This window comes from Dermacentor albipictus, chromosome 1, assembly GCF_038994185.2.
Source record: "Dermacentor albipictus isolate Rhodes 1998 colony chromosome 1, USDA_Dalb.pri_finalv2, whole genome shotgun sequence".
In the NCBI taxonomy this organism is placed as follows: Eukaryota; Metazoa; Arthropoda; class Arachnida; order Ixodida; family Ixodidae; genus Dermacentor; species Dermacentor albipictus.
Window position 1 is genome coordinate 217334840 of NC_091821.1, and position 19977 is coordinate 217354816.

At 43.9% G+C, this 19977-nt stretch overlaps 1 protein-coding gene across 4 annotated transcripts in view; it reads right to left on the minus strand.

Moving 5' to 3' along the window:
• Nucleotides 1-5461: 5461 nt before the first annotated feature.
• Nucleotides 5462-19977, minus strand: part of Tango10 (transport and golgi organization 10) — a 28098-nt gene continuing 13582 nt past the window's right edge. For all 4 annotated transcript variants that reach the window (XM_070530885.1, XM_070530886.1, XM_070530887.1 and 1 more), the window contains 2 exons: nt 19025-19212; nt 5462-7918 (listed from right to left, as the gene is read on the minus strand). In XM_070530885.1, coding sequence (XP_070386986.1) covers nt 7132-7918; nt 19025-19212 — 975 coding nt within the window. In that variant the 3' untranslated portion in view covers nt 5462-7131. The remainder of the gene's footprint in view (nt 7919-19024; nt 19213-19977) is intronic.

The window sequence follows — 19977 nt, forward strand, 5'->3', positions numbered from 1 at the left end:
TTTTGACGAGAGCTCCGCGGTCAGAGTCGGTCTCAGTCTTTTCGCAAGCACTATGATTCGACTTTGTTGCCTTGTGGACTGCAAACCTAGCGACTCGCAATATGTCAAGCTGCGACATCGTGTCCCTCTGCAAGGCAGTATACAAGCGAACTGGCTGCTGCGCATGGGACTGCCGGTATCCGATCGGCGCCAGGATTTGCGCGTTAGTGACCGTCACTTTACACCGGAAGATTATTAACGCAATACCTTTTCGCGAGTCCAGTATTAGGGCAAACGCAAGCGCAAGGGGACAGGGTCTGGCCGCTTGACTGTGCAGGGATGAGCCACGAGATGAGCAGAAGGGCAAATGTGAATGGTCTGCACGGTGCAGCCACCTGGTGGCACAGAGCTCAACCATACACAGCAGCAGCAACGAAGTGTATTCTTCTTTGCTGCTGGTGTGTATTTTTCGCAGGAGTGTAATCATCAACACGTTGATTTATAAATGTTTAAAATGCTTTACACTTGGTTAGAGCAATATTAGCGCTTTGTTTGACTGGTTAAGCGCTGCGCCAGCAAGTGTCTGGACCGTGCAGACCGATCAGGCTGCTCACGTACGTCTAGGCTAATGTTCCTTCATCAGCTTGAGTTTATGCCTCCAGTCATTTGCCGAAATGACCAGCTTGCCTGTTTTTAGCGGAGTATCGGACACGTTTGGCGCTACGACAGAATGCTCGCAACGCACGCTGCTTCGATAGCTCTCGGTCGACGGCCAAGCGGCTAGCAGAGAGGTCTCGCGCGGGAGGGGGCGTGCTCCTAAACAACCGGAAGTGAACGATGTGACGTCGCATCGTGACGCTAAACCAGTGAAGGCGGAGCTTAGCGCCGCTCGCTCGGCGAGCGAGTTGAGGAGGAAAAGCATAGCTAGGGAGGCGGGTAACTTCTAATCGCTTGCAGCTCCATTAATACGTAACGCTTCACTTAAATTGTGGTGCGAATGTTCTACTTAAGCCGTACCCTACGCGCCTACAAAATTTGTCCGAAACGTTTCAGGGGCCCTTTAAAAACACGCTTTGTGTTCCAGCACACCATATTGATGAGGCCTGTGACTGGAAGTTCCTTGGGGCTGCTCTCTCACTGTTGTTATCGCGCGAGTGAAACCGTCTATAGGTTGGCATGAAAGACAAAGCCTGTCACAAGCATCTAAATAAGCACATCAGCAAAAACATATAAAAGGTAGACAGTTCAACCCTGGTCAGTGACATTTCAGAAAGCTCACTTGAGTTGTAATCAGTAAGAACTGATTTTCCAAGCACACGACTAAGTTCTGCGGTCTACAAAGAATTGTGTGCTTCTTATTGAATGCACACAATAAGCTCACTATTCAGAATAACAAATTTCAAAAGCACATAGTTTTCAATAACCCAAACAATGAATCACAAGTAAGAATGATTTGATTTGACATTCAACATAGTATACAGTCGAGCCAAGCCACATTGAATTCAAAGGAAACTACACAATAACATGATACATCAATAATAGACTGATGGATCGAGAGATGGTGGTTATGTTCCAAAGCAACCCTTGGGCAATAAGAACACTAATGGAGGACTCCAGATTGATTTTGATTACCTGGTACCTCGGGTTTTTTAGCATGCACCAAAGCTCAGCACAAAAGCATTTCTGTATTTTGCCCCTACTGGGATGTAATGCGGCAACTGGGAGTTGAACTCCGGATCTCTTGCTCAGTATCAGAATTACATAACCACTACACCACTATGGTTGATATAGGGGGTGAGACATGCAACAGTTGCTCCACCTGAACACAGTGCAGCTAATTAGAGATGGGAGATGCAGTCAATGCTCTGTGCATGCTCATATAGGCTGATGCCATATTTTCTTCGTATTTTTGTTGCGCACTGTATAGTGAAGTGTGCATGCTAAAGTTGCAACTATCGCCAACATCCTTAGATTGTTTCGCAACAAACTGACGAGTGCAAGTGCTTGTAGCACACACAAATATATGGCTGTATGTGAAAACTGTCCTGTCGGGACATGACTCTGCACCAAGCCCATATTACTTGACCATGGTTACGCCTCACGTAGCAATTACAACTGCCCACACGAACTACAGTCGAACCCACTTATAACAATACCGGTTTAACAATATATTGGTTGTAACAATGAGAAGCTGCTGCACCGTCAACTTTTGTATGTTTTCCATGATGAAATAACCCGCTTACTACAATGCCCTGACACCAAATTATTGGTTATAATGATGAAGTCTGGCTGCTGGGTGTCCGTACCAAAAGGTAGTGAAATGCGAAATCCTTGAAAAGAAAAAAAGAAAACGAGAAATTCGAGGCCTGTTGCCCCAACAGCCGCCATGCGCTCATTTTCCAGCCTTCTCTGCGTGCCTCTCTCCCATCGCCCTTCCACCCCTACGAACTCAAATAGGCTGCGCCCATAGCTCTATGCCATGCCACCCTCTGAAACACGCATGGACCATGCCAACTGCACTGCTCCCAGATTGCTTGCTGGCTCCTCATTTAGCGTAGTTCTGCAAACAGCTTAATCGCTTGCGTACATTTTTGTTGGTTGCTTCGAAATCGTTCCCGGTCACGTGGTTTTTCAGCCTCGTTTGACTCGCCGCCAAAACGGAAGATGGCTGATCCGCCAACTCATCATCGGCAATGCACGACATTGCCGGTGAAAAGAAAGCACACGGCTATAGATTTGGAAACTAAGTGCTTCTAACGGATGAGGCGATCGTTGTGAACGTGCTTGCATTGGATAGCGACGACCACGACAGCAGCAATGACATGGTAGGGCAGGCTGCCTCAATGTTGTCCATCACAAGAGCTCCGGCAAATGATTCAGTCCCTCCAGTGCTTCGTTTTCGTGAGGAACATTTTGCTGCACTATGTGGAGCACCTGGATGCCTTGGAGAAGGACGTTGGCAAGCTTCGTATAACGCATGCAAGGCTGACGGACATAGGGTTTTCTCATGCAAGCCAGTCAGAAGCACGTTGCGAGATGCTTGTGGTGATCTCGCCTCAGCGTTTCTTTTGGATTTCTCAAACTGACAGGGTGCTGCGGCAACCTTCTCGCATATTTTAAAAGGCCCCTTTTGGATCCACCATAGTGATGCCTTGGCAAAGCTCGCATATCGCTTGCCACCCATGATAACTCTTTGCAGTTGTTACAGCAGTGCCATTCTTTAACGCCGACAGCCACAGCTTGTTATACGCGATTGGAGTGGCCAGGAAGCTGTTAAACGAGTGAACACAATCAGCAGCCAGATGGAGGAAGGTGGTGGGGAGGGATACTGACCTTCCCACCATCATAGTTTTCTCGCAACAGCTCTGCCATCCCCCTATTTTGTTTTCATGCCGGTTATAACAACTATCGGTTACAACAATGAAATTTTCACGGCTCTTGAATATTGTTATAAGTGGGTTCGACTGTATTCTATTCGGGCACACACATGAATACCATCAGTGTGCTTAACAATCTTGGGCCTGATGCAGTCGGTGCTTGTTGCCTTCTAATGTAAATGTTGATGTTTCTTGATTCATTTGTGCGCAGGATTCAATACATTGACGAACAATCAGTTCATGCAGTCATTGCCACAAAGTTCATCAACTGAGAGATCATTGATACAGTCTACGCTCGTTACAATGGACCCACATACAACAGAATTTCGGATATAACGGACCATATTTCAACCTCAGTTTGCTCTACCTATTTTTTTAATGCAATGACGTTCACTCTTAACGGACCGCGCTATAATGGACTATCTGCTACAGCGGACGAAATTAGCGTCAATTTTTGTCAAAATCGGGGGTATAAAACGGACTTTTGCCGTGTCGACACAGGCTGGCAATTGACTTGCGGGAATCATCCAATGATTGCGGCTAAATATCGAGCGCGCAAGGGAGGGAGGAAAGTGGGGCAGAAGTGCGCAGTCTTTCACGCGCGAGGTACAGGGGGGTTCTACTCCGGTGGCTGCCGTTAATAGTGTGGCTGCCGTTAATAGCGCGGCTGCACGGGTGCCATATCTTGAAAGCAATCTGCGATGCGGACAAAGTGCGCACCCACGCGGGCGCAGTATCCAGAAAGTGATCTGCAATGTGGACAAAGTGCATCAAGTGCCTGTGGCTTCGTATGTGCCGTGCATTCGACATTTAATTCACATTGAGCTAGAGATAGCATGAACGTCAATTCGCTCGTTGTTGCTGTCGCTTCTCCTCACTCCAATGTTTTGACAGGAAGTTTCCATGGCCAACAAGCGAGATGTGTTCAAGTTTACTTGTGCGGGCGTGACACGGTGCTTGTTAATTTAATTAGTAAGCTAATGTTTACAACTTTATACGGCCGATAAAACTACTATCCCTACTTCACGTAGCTGTCTACTAATTTGCTATCGCAATCAATGCTTTGCCTATCAGGCAAAACTGATACTTTTTTGTCTGTTTTTTACTTTCAACATTCGTCACTCACTCTTTACAATAACATTGTTAAACATCGCGACCAAAGTTTTGAAGTGAGGAGTTTCGAATGTTACGGACTTCGGATAAAACTGACATTTTTTGTCGGATTATCAGGGTCTGTTGTAACAAGAATCAACTGTATCATGATGCTCTTTCAAAGCACAGGATCGCTTACAATTTTAAACAGGCCCTTTTGCCTCTTCATAACATAAGCAGCAGCTGTTATTTGACATCTTAATCTTCAGTAAGCGCTGAAGGCATTACGCAAAAATGAAAACTGCAGCCTTTAATATATGCATCCGAGGCAGCTATCTAACGCAGGAAATGGCTCTCATAGAGAAATATAAGGCTGTGAATCAAGCTTGCAATACCATGTACCACTGAGCATAGACAACTTCTAAAGTGCCAGCAAGGAAAGGACCGTGCATACAGCTGTATGGATAGCATCTTTTTGCATCTTCTCTTACCTCATGGGCTTCGCTAGTTTAGGGTTATTGTAGACCAGAACATTACATTGGGCGCTTGCTCGTGCAATCTTTTGAGCCTATAGCTGTACTTTTTAACAATCCATTTCATTTAGCAATCTTCCTTTCTTATCCGTCCCGCTGTGTGTCCCATCTAGGCGATAACTGCAGGGTGTTGTCATCAGAGCCAGTTATGAGTGTTGTAATAAATGGTATGTGAAGTCTATCATTACAAAATGTGCCCCATGGACTACATACCTTTATAAGGAATAGCAAGCTTCCGTTACCAATAGCTTGAAAAGTGCCGCTTTTCTGCATGGATGGCAATTCAGTACACTCTAGGTTGGAAACAAATGCATGGCTGCTGTTGCTGTTTTGGGTACGTAGATTTGTCACACGAGTACAGCAAGGTCATTACGTTAACTAAGAGATGCAAACAAGTCAGCACTGGGCAATTGCAAGAGGTATGAAAACGACACATTGTATTCACAGCTGGGCATTGTCACGCTTGTCTGAGGAAAGCAGCTAGCTCGTTTGTAAAATGGGCCATCTTAAATCACAATAACATTGAAAACACGTCTCGTTTCATAAAGTGTGTTTCTTTTGTGGATGCTTTCACTACAGAAAAAAGCTTGTTTCAAGTGCACAAAGCGAACAACACAGCCCCATACATCTGTCATCCTTAGTGCACAGGCGGGACAGCCGCACTCTTTCTCCCATACGCGATTCTGAAGTCCACAGTCAGGTAGCTTTCAGTGGTGCCCCTACAGGCGGCGCACACAGTCTAATATGATAAGTCAGTGTATAAAAATGTGCCAATGTGGCATATAACTGAAACCTTCAATTCATCTCTGATAATTTCCTGCTATCGTGACAAACTGCAGTGTCAAGATTATTGCAATAAATAACTGCAAACAAAATGAAGTACTCAGTTGCAGAAATGCGCTCAGCTTTTGCCCACCAATTGCATTATGCAAATTGCATACTGATAACTGGTGTTGTGGTGCAGCATGACAACGCATGATCACTGGGCAAAAATTACTAAAATGACCACGTTATGCTTGTCGTACACTCTGTGCTTGGCACATATGCCCACATTACGAGGCACAATGCATAGCAATGAATGGTCCACCTAAAATGTGTGGTACTTTCACAGCTGCTGTTCGTTGTTGCTCATCAAAGAGGGCATCTTGAGGAAAACAAAGAGATGCAGGCATTACAGTGACTTATTTTTAAGTAAATAGATCATGGCCAGTCATGTGCATTCCACTAGCAAAAGCAATCATCAGACCTGAATGCCACATGGACCTTCCACGGAGCGTCGAGTGTCTCTGAAACACATCTATTGCAATGAGAAGAAATTGAGGTCACTCAAGTCAATGCCAGCCAGGTGGAACTGCTCAGACAGACATCCACTTCATAGGGCACAGTGCTGCATGCAGTTCAATATGTTGAATGAATTGGTGGAAGGAGTTTCAATGTAGCCCCACAGTGCACTTATACATCTACATGGTATTTTCAAGAGCATATTTTCACTGTTCGATGTAGGCAAGAATTCAAGCATCCAGGTTCGACATATAAATGAGCTCGAATGCAGTGTGAAACAAGTTATATCTACTAGCGACTACATTCTTGGCCTGGTGAAGACATATTCAAGGTAAAAATGGTGCAACTACAGGCAATCAATAGGAAATATAAAAATTTTAAATTCAACAATGGTAAACAATATAACAAGCATAAACCACCATGAGTTAGCCATGTCCAATGCAGGAAATTAGAACAGTGAAACACAAAGCTATGTGTTACCTTGATGATGCCAACAGTCACAAACATAACTGCCTAATCTTTGCTGCAGCAAGCAAACTGAATATACTTCTGGTAGGTTAGCCATGTCACTTGACCATGATTATGCCTCACATAGCAATTAGAACTGCCCAAATGAACTATTCTATTCAGGCCCACACATGAATACCATCAGTGTGCTTAACAAGCTTGGGCCAAATGTCATGGACCTTGAAAGTGTGCAAGATGACATATTCACCATTGGTCTTCACTTAATTGAGCGCACTTAGAGCAGCACGTACACCACCCTGCTAAATGCCGCAGATACAATGGCCACAACTGCAAGTCCAGAGAGAGGCCAGACATCTGAGAAAGGCACAAAGACCAACAACCTGAAGTATAGCCCTGCATGCCTAGCTCTTACGGCACAGGGGTGTGATGGAGATGCGCAAACGGAAGAGGTCACAGTGGGGCCCCACAAGGAAAGGCGAGGCACCACGGGGCACATCGTTGAGCTCCGCATAGGGTACCAGGTCATCCAAATTGAGCATGCGCGACTCCTGGGTGAATGTGTGCTCGCGCTGCACTACTGTGCGCACATGCTCCACACCATCCTGCATTCCACTCACCAGAATGCTCACCACCACCGTAGTGTCCTCGTTGAAACGACTTGAAGTAAGCGACAGCCGCACAGTCTTGGTCTGTGATTCTGGCCCTTCTAGCGTCTCACGCAGTGCAATCAGTAGGAACCGGTGGAAAAGCACCCCCTTAGGGTACACATCAACAGTCCATTCAAGTAGCTTGTCCGCCAAGGCTCCCGACAGGCTGCCAGGTGTCATAAAGATGAGTGTGTGCACACCAAATCTAGTCCGGCAGGGGTAGTTGTCAATGCACAAAGAGGCTGACCATGTGTCCGACGTGTAAATGCGAGGCACCATCAGTTCGGGCCACTGCCGCCAAAACCCATTAGTACGTGCTCGTGTTTGGAAGTCCAGTGCTATCACCAGGCGGTCAAAGAAGATACTCTGGAAGCGCACCACCAGTGGGTGCGAGAGGAGCCCATCCAGCTCATCAAGTGTCAGCATGGGGAACCGCACATGTGCCATTACCTGGCTCACCAGCTGCCCAAATGCTTCCTCGTTGCCAGGCCGGGCACACTGGGGCCATGGCTCCTGCAGGGACAGCCACCGGGCGGCATAGCTGCCGGGACCACACAAAGATTATTTAATAAAGTGTCCATTTGAGGCTTGCGACACAAGGCTTCTGCTTTGTTAACATAAACATAGCCATCTACACATAGGGTACATGAGAACTCTGAAAAGTCAATGATTTCTTGCCTTCATCTCGACCCTCTAATCCTATCATGGATCATTTGCTTCCTGACAGATCGCCTCCAGTTCACCTGTGTTGGCGGTCGCTGTTCAGATACTACCAAAGTAATATCCGGTGTACCACAGGGATCCGTCCTCGGCCCACTCCTTTTTCTAATATACATTAACGACCTCCCAACAGACATATCATCCACAATACGTCTATTCGCCGATGACTGTGTTATTTACCGTCGTGTCACTACTAACACTGACCAATCCATTCTGCAAAATGACCTAAATTCTATTGACAAGTGGTGCTCACGCTGGATGATGGATCTAAATGTCTCCAAATGCAAGTTAATGCATGTATCACGTAAACGCTCTACATCCAAATTTCTATACTCCTTGGGCTCTGTGAATTTATCCGAGGTCGACAGTTACCGCTACCTTGGCGTTATCATCACTAACAAACTAAATTGGTCGAACCACATCCAACAAATAACCGCCGATGCTTCAAGATCCCTTAACTATATTAAAAGATCCCTATCCTTGTCTCCTCCGTCGATTCGTAAACTAGCATATGAAATTTTCATCCGTACCAAGTTAGAATACGCGTCTGCAATTTGGAATCCACATCAAAAGTACTTGACTGACACTTTAGAAGCTACTCAAAATCGTGCCTCCCGCTTTATCTTATCGAATTATGACAACACTATCAGCGTTACTAACTTAAAGTTATCCATTGGTCTACCCCTTTTAGCATTAAGACGCATAATTTCGCAACTCTGCCTATTCCATAAATTGTACTATAACTTTCCTGACCTTCGTTCCTCACTTTTATTTCCACCCATTCGCTCATCACATCGTCTATTCAATTCTTTATGTATCCAACGCCTTCATGGTTCTACAAACGCTTTTAACAAATCCTTCCTTCCCTCTGCAATAGAACAATGGAACTCGCTCCCGGAATCCATTGTTGTAGAGCGAAACCCTTCGAAATTTCGAGAGTTACTAACCACCCATATTTGCAGCTAATCATGCAAAAACCTGTACTTCTAGTGTCTTTTCAGTTGTTGCCTTTGTTTTTTTTTTTGCTTTGTACATGACTATTCATTCGATGTTTGTATTATTGTTTTGCCTCCCCCTTATGTAATACCCCAAATGGGGCCCTTAAGGGAATAATAAATGATGAATGATGATGATGCAGATGCAGCACAAACATCACCCACCCTATACTGATATGCTGAAGTCTGCATTCAGCTTGCTTTTTTCTAGTGGGGGTTGTTAAGATAACCAGTCAACACTATCTGCCTATATTGAATTAGTCAACATTTATATTTGTGATAGAAACATAAATTTCACCACAGAGGGTGTCATCCAACAACAACAGTTTCTTCACAGCAGATTGATTAATTGATTGATTGATCTTAATGTTCTAAAGAAACATACACATTGTAATAGCCGAGAAAGATAGATAAGCAAATGTCTACGGAATGTCCTGTCCCTCTCTCTGCTCATTTGCATCTTTTTCCTGCTAGTACCAGCTATCTCAGCTTTTCATTCTCTTTGACAAAGGGACTATTAAAAACAACATAGTGGAGAGCTCAAGGTTAATTTTGACCACCTGGAGCTCTTCAACATGAACAGAGAGAATTTCTGCATTCCACCCTCATAAAGACGTGTCTGCAGCAGCAAGAACTCAATCCTGTGACCCTGTGCCCAGCAGCAGAAAGCTATAGTCACTTAACCACCCCAGTGGCTTCTTCAGAACAGACAAGAGCAAAATTCTGGAGACCATACGAGTGGCGACAAAACTGCATTGCAATGTCCTCAGACATTAGAATGCCTACATTGGAGATTGGTGTGATGTGCATGCACTTCTTTTTTAATCTGCCAATGTACTCATTGGGCTCGTTAAACGGCACACACACAAGAATGCCGGAGAGAGCACAAGGTGCTGCTCTGGCAGTCACTGTGCACACGTTGCTTGTTGCTATCGAAGAACAGCAAAGTCTCGAATCTTCATCATGCTTATTACTTTACTTTCGAGAAGGACAAATCTGCAGTAGCTTTGCCTTATTTTTTGTCATTCTCTCTAGGTCTTCTGTCTTTTAATGCATGTGTCTGGGCAGATGGTACTACAGTCTACGCTTGTTACAACGGACCTGTACACGATAGACTTTCGGATATAAGGGACCATATTTCAGCCTTAATTTGTTCTACCTATTTTATCAGTGTAATGAAGTTCACCACGCTACGATGGACTATTGGCTACAGCGGACGAAATCAGTGGCAGTTTTTGTCAAAATCGGGCGTATAAAACTGACATTTGCCGCGTTGACACCAGCTGGCAACTGACTTGCGAGGGTTAGCCAACGATCGCAGCTCAAAATCTTGCGCACGAGGGACGGAGAAAAGCAGGGCAGACGCACACCGCCTTTCGTGTGCGAGGCACAGGGGGGGGGGGGAGAGTGGGGGGATTCTACTCTGGTGGCTGCTGTTCACGGCACGGCCGCGCGGGTGCCGCATCTTGAAAGCGATCTGCGATGTGGACAAAGTGCGCACCAGTGTGGGCCCCGTATCTTGAAAGCAATCTGCAATGTGGACAAATTGCACGCCCATGCAGGCCTCACTTTCAAAGCGATCTGCGATGTGGACATAGTGCACCCAGTGCCGGTAGCTTTGTATGTGCTGTGCTTTCGACGTTTAGTTCGCAATGAAGCAAGAGACAGCACGAAGGTCAATTTGCTTGCTGCTGCTGCCAACATTACTAGACTAGCTTCAGTTGTAAAACTCTCCGCCCGTGCGCTTACAGCCGCTGTCGCCACTTCTGTGACAGCCGCCAGATAGCAGCACCGTTCCATCGAGCTCCACTGCAGGCGCCTCGCCGCAGCCTCGAGCTTGTGCGGACAGGCAGCTTGCGCATGTTTCACGCTCGCTGGCATTCTCCCTTGTCCGAATTAGTGATACCATGAGAAAGCGATATCCACCTACAGCAACAAGATTTATTGGGACAGTTGGTTCATGCTGAAACGAGGGTAAACTGCACGAAAAGAAAAATGCATACAGCGAAGCGCAGAAGCTGCATTTCTTCCTGTCGTCTTAATGTTTTGAGCAGTTTCTTAATGTTTCGCGCAATTTAGGCTCAGGAGCCTGAAGATCTGGCCAAAGTGCATGATTGTAGGATGATCTTCATCCCTACCCAAGCTTCTCACCATGCCAAAGAAGCGCTACAAAAAGAAAGATGAGGTCGGTAGTCGAACACACAAGCCACACACAAAAAATGTTTAAAAATAGTCGGCTCTTCCACTCCGTGAAGATGGTTAACCAGCGAAGCTGAAACGTGCAGCCTCTGTGTTTATCACTGGGTTAATCCCGAAGGTTCATTAAAGTATTTCTCAATTATGAGGTAACACACACAATCGGCTGCAATGGAGAGAACGACATCACTGACGGTAAGCACGCAGTCTACTGTTGTCGCTCGCGTTCAATGTCTCAAGTTTGCTCGGCGGCATGGTTAGCAACTTTTGCCCGCCATTTGCCGCTTGTGATTCTTCGAAATTAAATTTCTTCAAAATTAAATCTGACCGTTACGTAAGACTGAGTGGCTCATACTCCCCTATGCAATGGCTCATACCCCTATAAACGCGGCCTCCCCATTTCGACGACAGAAGAGAAGTGAAATTCTACACTGGAATTGATGAATGGCAACGCAGCCAGCTGTGGAAGACGACGACGACAAACGCGGGAGCAGTGGCACGAGCGCATGCCATGGATTTCACATAGAGTTGTCGGTCGGCATGAGGAATCGCCCTGTTACATGCCGAGCGAAGCGTCGCATTGCTGGGAGCACAGAAAAAGTGGTGCATCGAACTGTCGACGTCGTTCCGATAGCTGCCTATGCAGCCAGGTACGCAGCACGTTGGCATCGTCTGCTGATATTCTTAACAAACTCGGCGAAGGCTACAGTTTCACGGATGACATACTTGCTGAAATTCACCGTCAACAACAAACCACAGAATACACCAAAGCTGCACCGCGTGCTTAGTCCGGCCCACCCGCGTAGCCGGCTAGTGAGGAAGTGAAGCTGGGCGTGACTGCAGCGCCACGAAGGCGTGGGCGGGTGGCGATTCCGCGCAACGGCGCAGAGTTTGAAAACTGAAGCTAGTCTAGTAATGTTGGCTGCTGCAGCGCTTATCTTGCTTAATTTGCTATCGCAATTGATGCTTCGCCTTTCTGGCAAAACTGCGCCTTTTCTTTGTTTTTTTTTTTACTTCGGACGTTCGCCACTCACTTTTTGCAATAAAGTTGTTAAACATTGCGACGAAAGTTTCGGAAGTGAGGCGTCTCGGATATTACGGACTTCGGATAAAACGGATGTTTTTTGTCGGATTATCAGGGTCAGACTCTCGTTACGAGAGTCGAGTGTATTTGGAATGAGCATTACAACTAAGGTATTGGTTTTCCATAAATCCCCATATTAGCGCACAGTGAGCCCATTGCTGGCTGGGCTTAGCAGTGAGGTCACCTGAGGTAACGTAAAAGTATTGTTGTTCATGCAGGGAAGAGTCTAGCAAAAAAGCATAAAGAGGCCGGCATGCGATGCAAGACATCTGACATTCTTCAACGCCATCGAGCAATATGTGCACGGCGCCAACTTTTTCTTTCCATTCTTGTTGCATGCCATTGAAACCTCCACATGAGCTGTCTTCCAGATAAAAAAAAAAGGATGTATTTGCCCAGTACACTAGCCTTGAACGCAGGAGCACCAATGTCAGAGAGCACAGCAATGCAGTTAGGCCGCCACTCCTTTGGTCTCCAGAATTTTGCTCTAGACAGTATCATCAACCTGCTAATCACTTCAGACTGAATGCTTTTCCCAAATATTATAGTCACGAACAGAAATGAGACGATTTGCTAATTGGAGCACAGAAAATGAAATGTTAGGATTTCTCATAAAATACTGTTTCATGGTCCCACTGTTCAGATTTCCTGAACAAGTGGTGTTCTCCGAGGGTTTTCATAACTTGCTCTGACTGTCTGTCAAAACACTACAGCTCTGTTTACAAGTATTCTTTACTATCTGTCAATTAAATAACCAAACACTTAGTCAAAGAGATTATCATTAACTTCATAACAAATGGTAACTATATGTATAACACAGCAATAATTATCTGGATAAATCTACTCGCAAGAAGCTTAGCTTTGAGTGATCATAAAAAGTGATCTGCATCTACTTAATAGTTCGTATTGACCAATGAAATCATGATTTAAGCTGCTGATGTATCACCGTTAAACTTACTGCAGATGCAATACTTACTAAACAAATTTTATTGTTTGGTAGAAAGGGATATTGTTAAGAGGTTCTTACTTACAATATATCAAAGACAAAAAGTATGATGCAGACACTGAGCAACTGCTTCACAGGAGTGTGAGTTAGAGTAAGACAGTGATACAAAGTGCAGCAGCGTAGTACATGGGAGAGGGAGAAAGAGGGGTAGAAAATAAAGGAGTATTTGCACACACAAATAAATTGCTGGCGCTGAAGTGCAATTTATTGAGACTGTGAGTGTGCACATGCACTTGTTATTATAGCAAAACAGAACAAACAAAACTGAGGTAGGTACAAGGGTTCAAAAATATCACCTCGTTTTGCACTAAAAACATGGAAAGCATGCTGGCAAACTGTTCCCCATAAGGTTATAGTTCCACTAACTTCATGGTTATTTGTGTGCACTGATTGTTATTCCAATGTACAGTACAACTGCCAGAAAATTGTGTGCGTTATAACCACCATAATAAGAGTGAAAAGTTACTCAAACTTCCACTGTTAAAAAGTTTGTCATGATCCTGCTTAGTGTTGTTGTTTGCCTTTTGACATTGTAATGCACGCTGCACTAGAGCAGTATCTTGTGCATGACACATTGTCCACAGTAAACAAGAAGAATCATGAAAACAGGGATATTGTTAAGTGAATAAATTACCTAAGAAGCCAACATTACCAGAAGACAAGGAAAGCAAAGGTGAATTAAAGTGACTTTCAAGCAATGTGAGAGGCAGCATTTCATAAGTTCGTTAGAGCCATAATCCACATAATATGATTACACAATTAAGTGGCAAGGTTCAAATGCCTCAAAGCAACAAAGAGGCTAAGAGAGATGCCATAGTAGTGGGCTTGGGATTAATTTTGACCACCTGGGGTTCTTTAAGTCACAAACAAAGCTCCGTGCAAAAGTATTCACGCATTCTGCTCAAACAAAATGGAGCTGTCACCGTAGGGGTCAACTATACATTGTGGCCAGCAGCAGAATGCCACGGCCACAACTAACTGCCTGCAGCATGAGAAGTCTATCACCAAACAATGTCACATTTCTTGTCCCTTCAAAAAAGCTGCAGTACCTAGACGAAATAAATCTGGCTGTATATGTTCCATGTCTTAATATCAACTTTGTAGACATGCTGTATAATATATTGTACAAATCATTAATGCACCATTCCACCAGGGTCCACACAGGACACTAATTTATTCACAAAATGCAAAAAAGAAGAAATAGCTGATAATTTTATCAGCATTCACATGAATTGCTGCAATCCGCCAGTCCACCAGTACTTGGTTAGTACCTTCACATATTTGTCAAGCACACCAAAATTCAATGAAATTGTTTCATTCCATTTATATATCAAGCATACTTATGCTATACTTGCATCTGTGATGCTTCATAAAAAGAAGAGCAAAAATAAACAAGTCAAAGAAAACAGTCAAGTAGCAAGCTTATTAATGGGTTGATCTGAAACCAAGTGTGCACTCCTTTTAGTATGGTCTCTTGTGATGTACAATCCAGCCACCAGATGGTGCCTCAACTACACAGGGTGAAATTAATTCGAAACCATGTGACAAGCCTCAACATTGAGAGACATACATGGGGGCCTGTGTGTGTATCCACTAGAATGAAGTACAGTCGAATTCTGCATAATGAATACTGATTCAACAAAATTTCTGGCACAACAAAGTTTTTGTTATTCCTTATCAGTGTCCTCTAGAACATAACACATCAAAATTACCGCTGCAAAGAAGTCTGCAAAAGATGCATGCACTTGCACTACAATTAAATTATTCACAGGGCAAACCTGGCCACTGCCATTAGCGAAAGCTAAAAAATCTATACTCAAGAGCTACTCTGGCGAGTCTTGAAGCTGAAAAAAGAAGAAAATGGGCTTCTTGCACCATTTACTGTATAGGATAATATATATTATACAATGAAGGAAAGTGTGGCATTGTGCACCAAAAATGTATCCTCCAACACTATGCTATTTCCGCCTACCCTGCAGCACCAAGCAGGGGAACACGAGTTTACCTGCAGTGTGGAAAGTGCCTTTTAGCATGTAAATACAGTCGACTTCCATTAATTCGGCCCTGACGGATCTAACAAAATCGATATTATAATCTGGTGGGTCGAATTAAGCGAGATGGAGAAAAAACGCTATTCAGCAGTATTTTCCCCGATTCTAACATGCCCCCGAATCAAACGTGCACCTGTTTTATATGTGTTCGAAGTAGAAAAGTAACGCAGAAATGACATTAAAGCTCCTAAAGAAGTATATATCTAACATGCGCCGGATTTTTATAGCAAGAAAAATGGGCAAGGGTCTAATATGTGTTGTTCAATAGCCACCGGCTTTCTATAGTCAGCTTTGCCACACGGTTTTTAAAGTCAGCTTCGCTGCCGTACACTCTTGTTATGCGGTAGAACATTCGACTGCTGCAAAGCGGGAAATGTGTCTGCACCACGCAGGCAATTTTCAGATAATTTTCTTTTAAAAAAAAGATGCATTAGAATTGGGTAAACATCGAACTTCCTAGGGCAGGCCGTAAATAGGTGTTTTCTATGGGAGATGACATGTGTCCAACGCATTCACTGTCTCCTAAGCTCCGCTGAGACAGACGCTGCCACTAAAGGGGTTGCTATTGCGGTCACCATAACGGTCAGGCACGTGCGTGCTGACTGGTCAAGTTCGAATTACCCAGGGAAGGCCATTTTCAGGATTTAAATAGTGAAAGCTTGGGCCCATAGAAATGCATGGGCGCTGGCCGGGTCCTTCAGCCAGGATCGATTTTGACAAAAAAAATCAAATTGATCAGAGACGAATCAATGGCATTATACTGTAGTTGTGCATCATAGATGAATTGGTAAGTTTAAAGTTTAGCTGGTCAGCTTTGAAAAAAAGATGTTTAACTCTGATATAAATGTGTCAAGAGCAGTTACAAGCCCGAGTTAACTAGGAATGCCTGAGTGTCTTTTCTATCTCTTTAAATGTTGCTGCCTTGCCATGCTTCTTATAGATTTTGCCTCTGGTAAGGCACGTTATTAAAAGGAAGAATTAACTTGTCAGGGTCGTATGGATGCTTAATCGCAGTGGACAGCCACATTCAATCATGATAAACCAAGAATGCCTCCTTGGTTGTGTAAACACAATTTAGTGACTATGTTGTAAGAAGTGCAGAAATTAAAAAGGTGTTTCACTACAAATTCTGTTCAGAGCACGCGAAGCATAACTGAATCTCCTCAGCCAACAGTAGTTTCGTTGACGGGCAAAACACCAAGGCACTTTCAACGAACTTTTAATTGCTTCTAACCTTTTTCTTCATAAGTATGACTAACTTGGCGAGCGATAAGCTAATGTAAGCTGAGCGTAAATAAGTGGGCAGACCTTCATGTATATAGCTTTGACTGTTCTGGCTGCTTATGCATGTTTGGAAATGCATGTGCAGAAAGAAGCTTTTGTTGCAGGAGACAGTGAAAACAACACATACTTTTTTAATGGCACAGAAAACAATATTATAAGCAGATTGCTCGCACATCACTGTCAAGACAGATTAACCCATTGAGGGTCGAGGCCGTAAATATACGGCGCCGCGAACAGGTCCGAAAATGGTCGATGCCGTATATTTACGGCGCCGTCTGTACGTTTAAAACGCGCGCTAATTTCCTAACTTTTTCTTGCCTGGCATGTGGTGCTACTATGTTGGAATACATGAAATTTTTTTCTCGCATCTCTCTCTTTCAGTTTTCGTTCTATAGTTTTTTCTTGCTCCGGCGCGTCTGCTACCGCTCGCACATTGGCGCGCTCGCGGGCGCGCGGCGGTTAGTTTCGGTTTTGTTCCGCACGCGGTTTCGGCTTCTTTTGCTCGCAAAACTGATGGCTATCTCGTTCTGGTCACTCAAAGGGTGACCGCCTGTTACCCGCTCGGTTGTAGCTCACAAGGGTCTGCATACGAAGGATGCCGCCGTGCATGCGTTTCCTTTTCTGGCCCTTTATTCCTAAGTTGCCTCCCACGTCTACTCAGGGAAGCAGTACCCAGAGGAGGTGCCATGTCTGCGCCAACACCACTCGGCAGCAAAAATATCGCGAGGACACAAGGTACATGCGCGCTGAGTGCAACAAACCGCTCTGCGTGGAGCCATGCTTCAAGAACTACCACACGCTGAAGAAGTATCAGTGCAAAAGGAACATTTGAGACTTGCAAAAAATTTTCGTGTGCGCATTCTTCTTGTGTATTTTTCTCGTGTGCACATTGTGTATAACAATGCGCCAATTTTTTTAAAATCTTATAACTTTATTTGCTATTTTTTATTGTTTTTCGTGAATAAACAGTCCATATATGCCAACGCCAAACATTTTTTTCTCACTTTACGGTCAGCCTAGAAAAATTACACTAATTTTTTTTCGAAATAGTTCCCTCTGAAGAATTTAAATGTGCAATAAAAAAAATCGACCCTGAGTGGTCGCATGTGGCGAAAAAAGTCGACCCTCAAAGGGTTAAAGAGTACTAAGGTGGTAAGTGGTAAGTGCAATAGAGTAGCGCTTCCTAGGAATACAGAACCTTGGTATAGATAAATAAATGCTCTTAATATAGACTGTAACATATGGGAACCAAAGTTTTGGGATAATTAAAGCAACACATAGAAGTTCCCTAACCTTCTTATTCCTGCAAATTTTTGTACACATATTTGATTTTGCAAATATAGTGTAAGTGTGATCTGTCATTTTTGTGCCCACAGGAATACAAAATCAAAGTAATCCTGGGAAGAGACTAGTCTTAAATTTGAAAATGAGTTTTATCCCTGGAGGTGATTCAGAACAATGTGCTGACATGAATTAAATTCATTAACTAAAATGATCAACTATTAAGATATGCTTTGGAGGCCACACTTGTACAGTATAGTCAAGCCATAAATTCATCTGTGCAAGTAGACAATAAAACTGTCACATGTAGGTCCCATTAGCCGTCATCAAAACTGGTTCCACATTCCTTGTTAAATTTTCACTCTGGCTCACTAAACACATGAATGTTGACACTAAAGCGAATACACTTTCTCAGTAGCTTTTGCTTTAGTGTGTAAGGATATTTCAACTATGAAATCATGAGATGCAACACTGCCTATTCCAACTATTGCGATTTACAACTCACCCTGCCTACTGTTTAAAATGGAAAAAAGAAAGTCCACTGGGGATTGCACTAAATGAACTAAACGACTTGAAATGGCCTGAGGAGCAATGTTGCTTTCTACCAAGCAAAGGACACTAGTCATGACCTGAACACACAAAACTTATCATTAGCAGTAGTGGTACTATAATTACCAAGGTCAGAGCAGTTCAGGTTGCCAACTTTAAAGTGTTTTGTACACTGTCTAAATTGTTTCTTGTGTTTTAATTACTTTAGAAAGTATGACAAGGGCCACAAGTCTTTTCTTTTCAATATTGAAACCGTCCAACCCACCTGCACCTATACATCAAGCACATTCATCTGGATTATGTTAAATGAACAAGCCAACATTTTCCAACCATGTACAAGACACCGACAACTTCCTGTTGGCCACATCCGTGTAGCATGCACCAGATTTGTACATTACTTATCTAGGTCACCTAGGAAGATTTAAATGTATTGCCTATCAACATTATATGTATCTTACAAAGCTTCAAAACAACCACTTACTTGAACAGCTGAAACTCACTGGCGATGACTAAATCTGATCTGCGCAGAAATGAGGTCAGGACATCCAGCTCAATGTTTCCAAAGTCTTCTGTGTTGGCTACAAGCTCAAAATTCCAGGCAATAAAGTTGCTAAATGCTTTGTGCACTGCAGTAGAGCCGCAGTTTAGTGTGTACCGGTACCAGGAGACCTAAGAAACAAAGAAGAAAGATAATTATCAACTGCCAGCATAAGTCCTCATGACCCAAAGTTGTAAATATGGTTGCAGTAAGTGTAAGAATGAAAGCAGTTTAGTGGAATCACCCTGTGAGCCACCAAACTCTGAAGTTAAAGATGATATGCCAGGTACTGACAACAAAGAAATGACCTACCTTTAAAAAAAAAATCAGTAGCATGCTCACACACAGTACTGCTCAAAGTATACAAGTCACTATGTCATGCACAAATGAGTAATTTTGTATCCCACTTTACAAACACAAGTTCAAGTCAGCTTATTGCCATGCTATAATGAACCTCTTCAGAAGGTCATGTGCGCCATTAACGGCAGCCTGCTGCAGAGTGCAGATGAAAGCACACCCGCTCCGCAATCATCTGCTACCACGATGTGTTTGCATGGATGTAATGATGGGCACTAGCAACGTCAGGTGTTTTCTTGCTGTTTTAGGTGAGCAGGTGCTGTGTAAGCAGTCTGAATTTTTCTCATATGTACAAATATTCGCTCATCGCACGTCAAAGCTAGAAAAATGATGTAAGTCAACACGTCATTATGTTGTTACTGGGAGTACCGTCGGCAAGGGACATGCATTTTTCTCTTATACTGCAGAAAAAAGATTTGGTGCTTACCACCGCTTCATTCTTGCTCCACTTTTGCAGAAGGATCATATTTTTCGACCGGGTTCGCTCAACGTAAGACTTCGTGTCGTTGCTTGCCTAGTTTGTCAAAAAAGAATTGCGA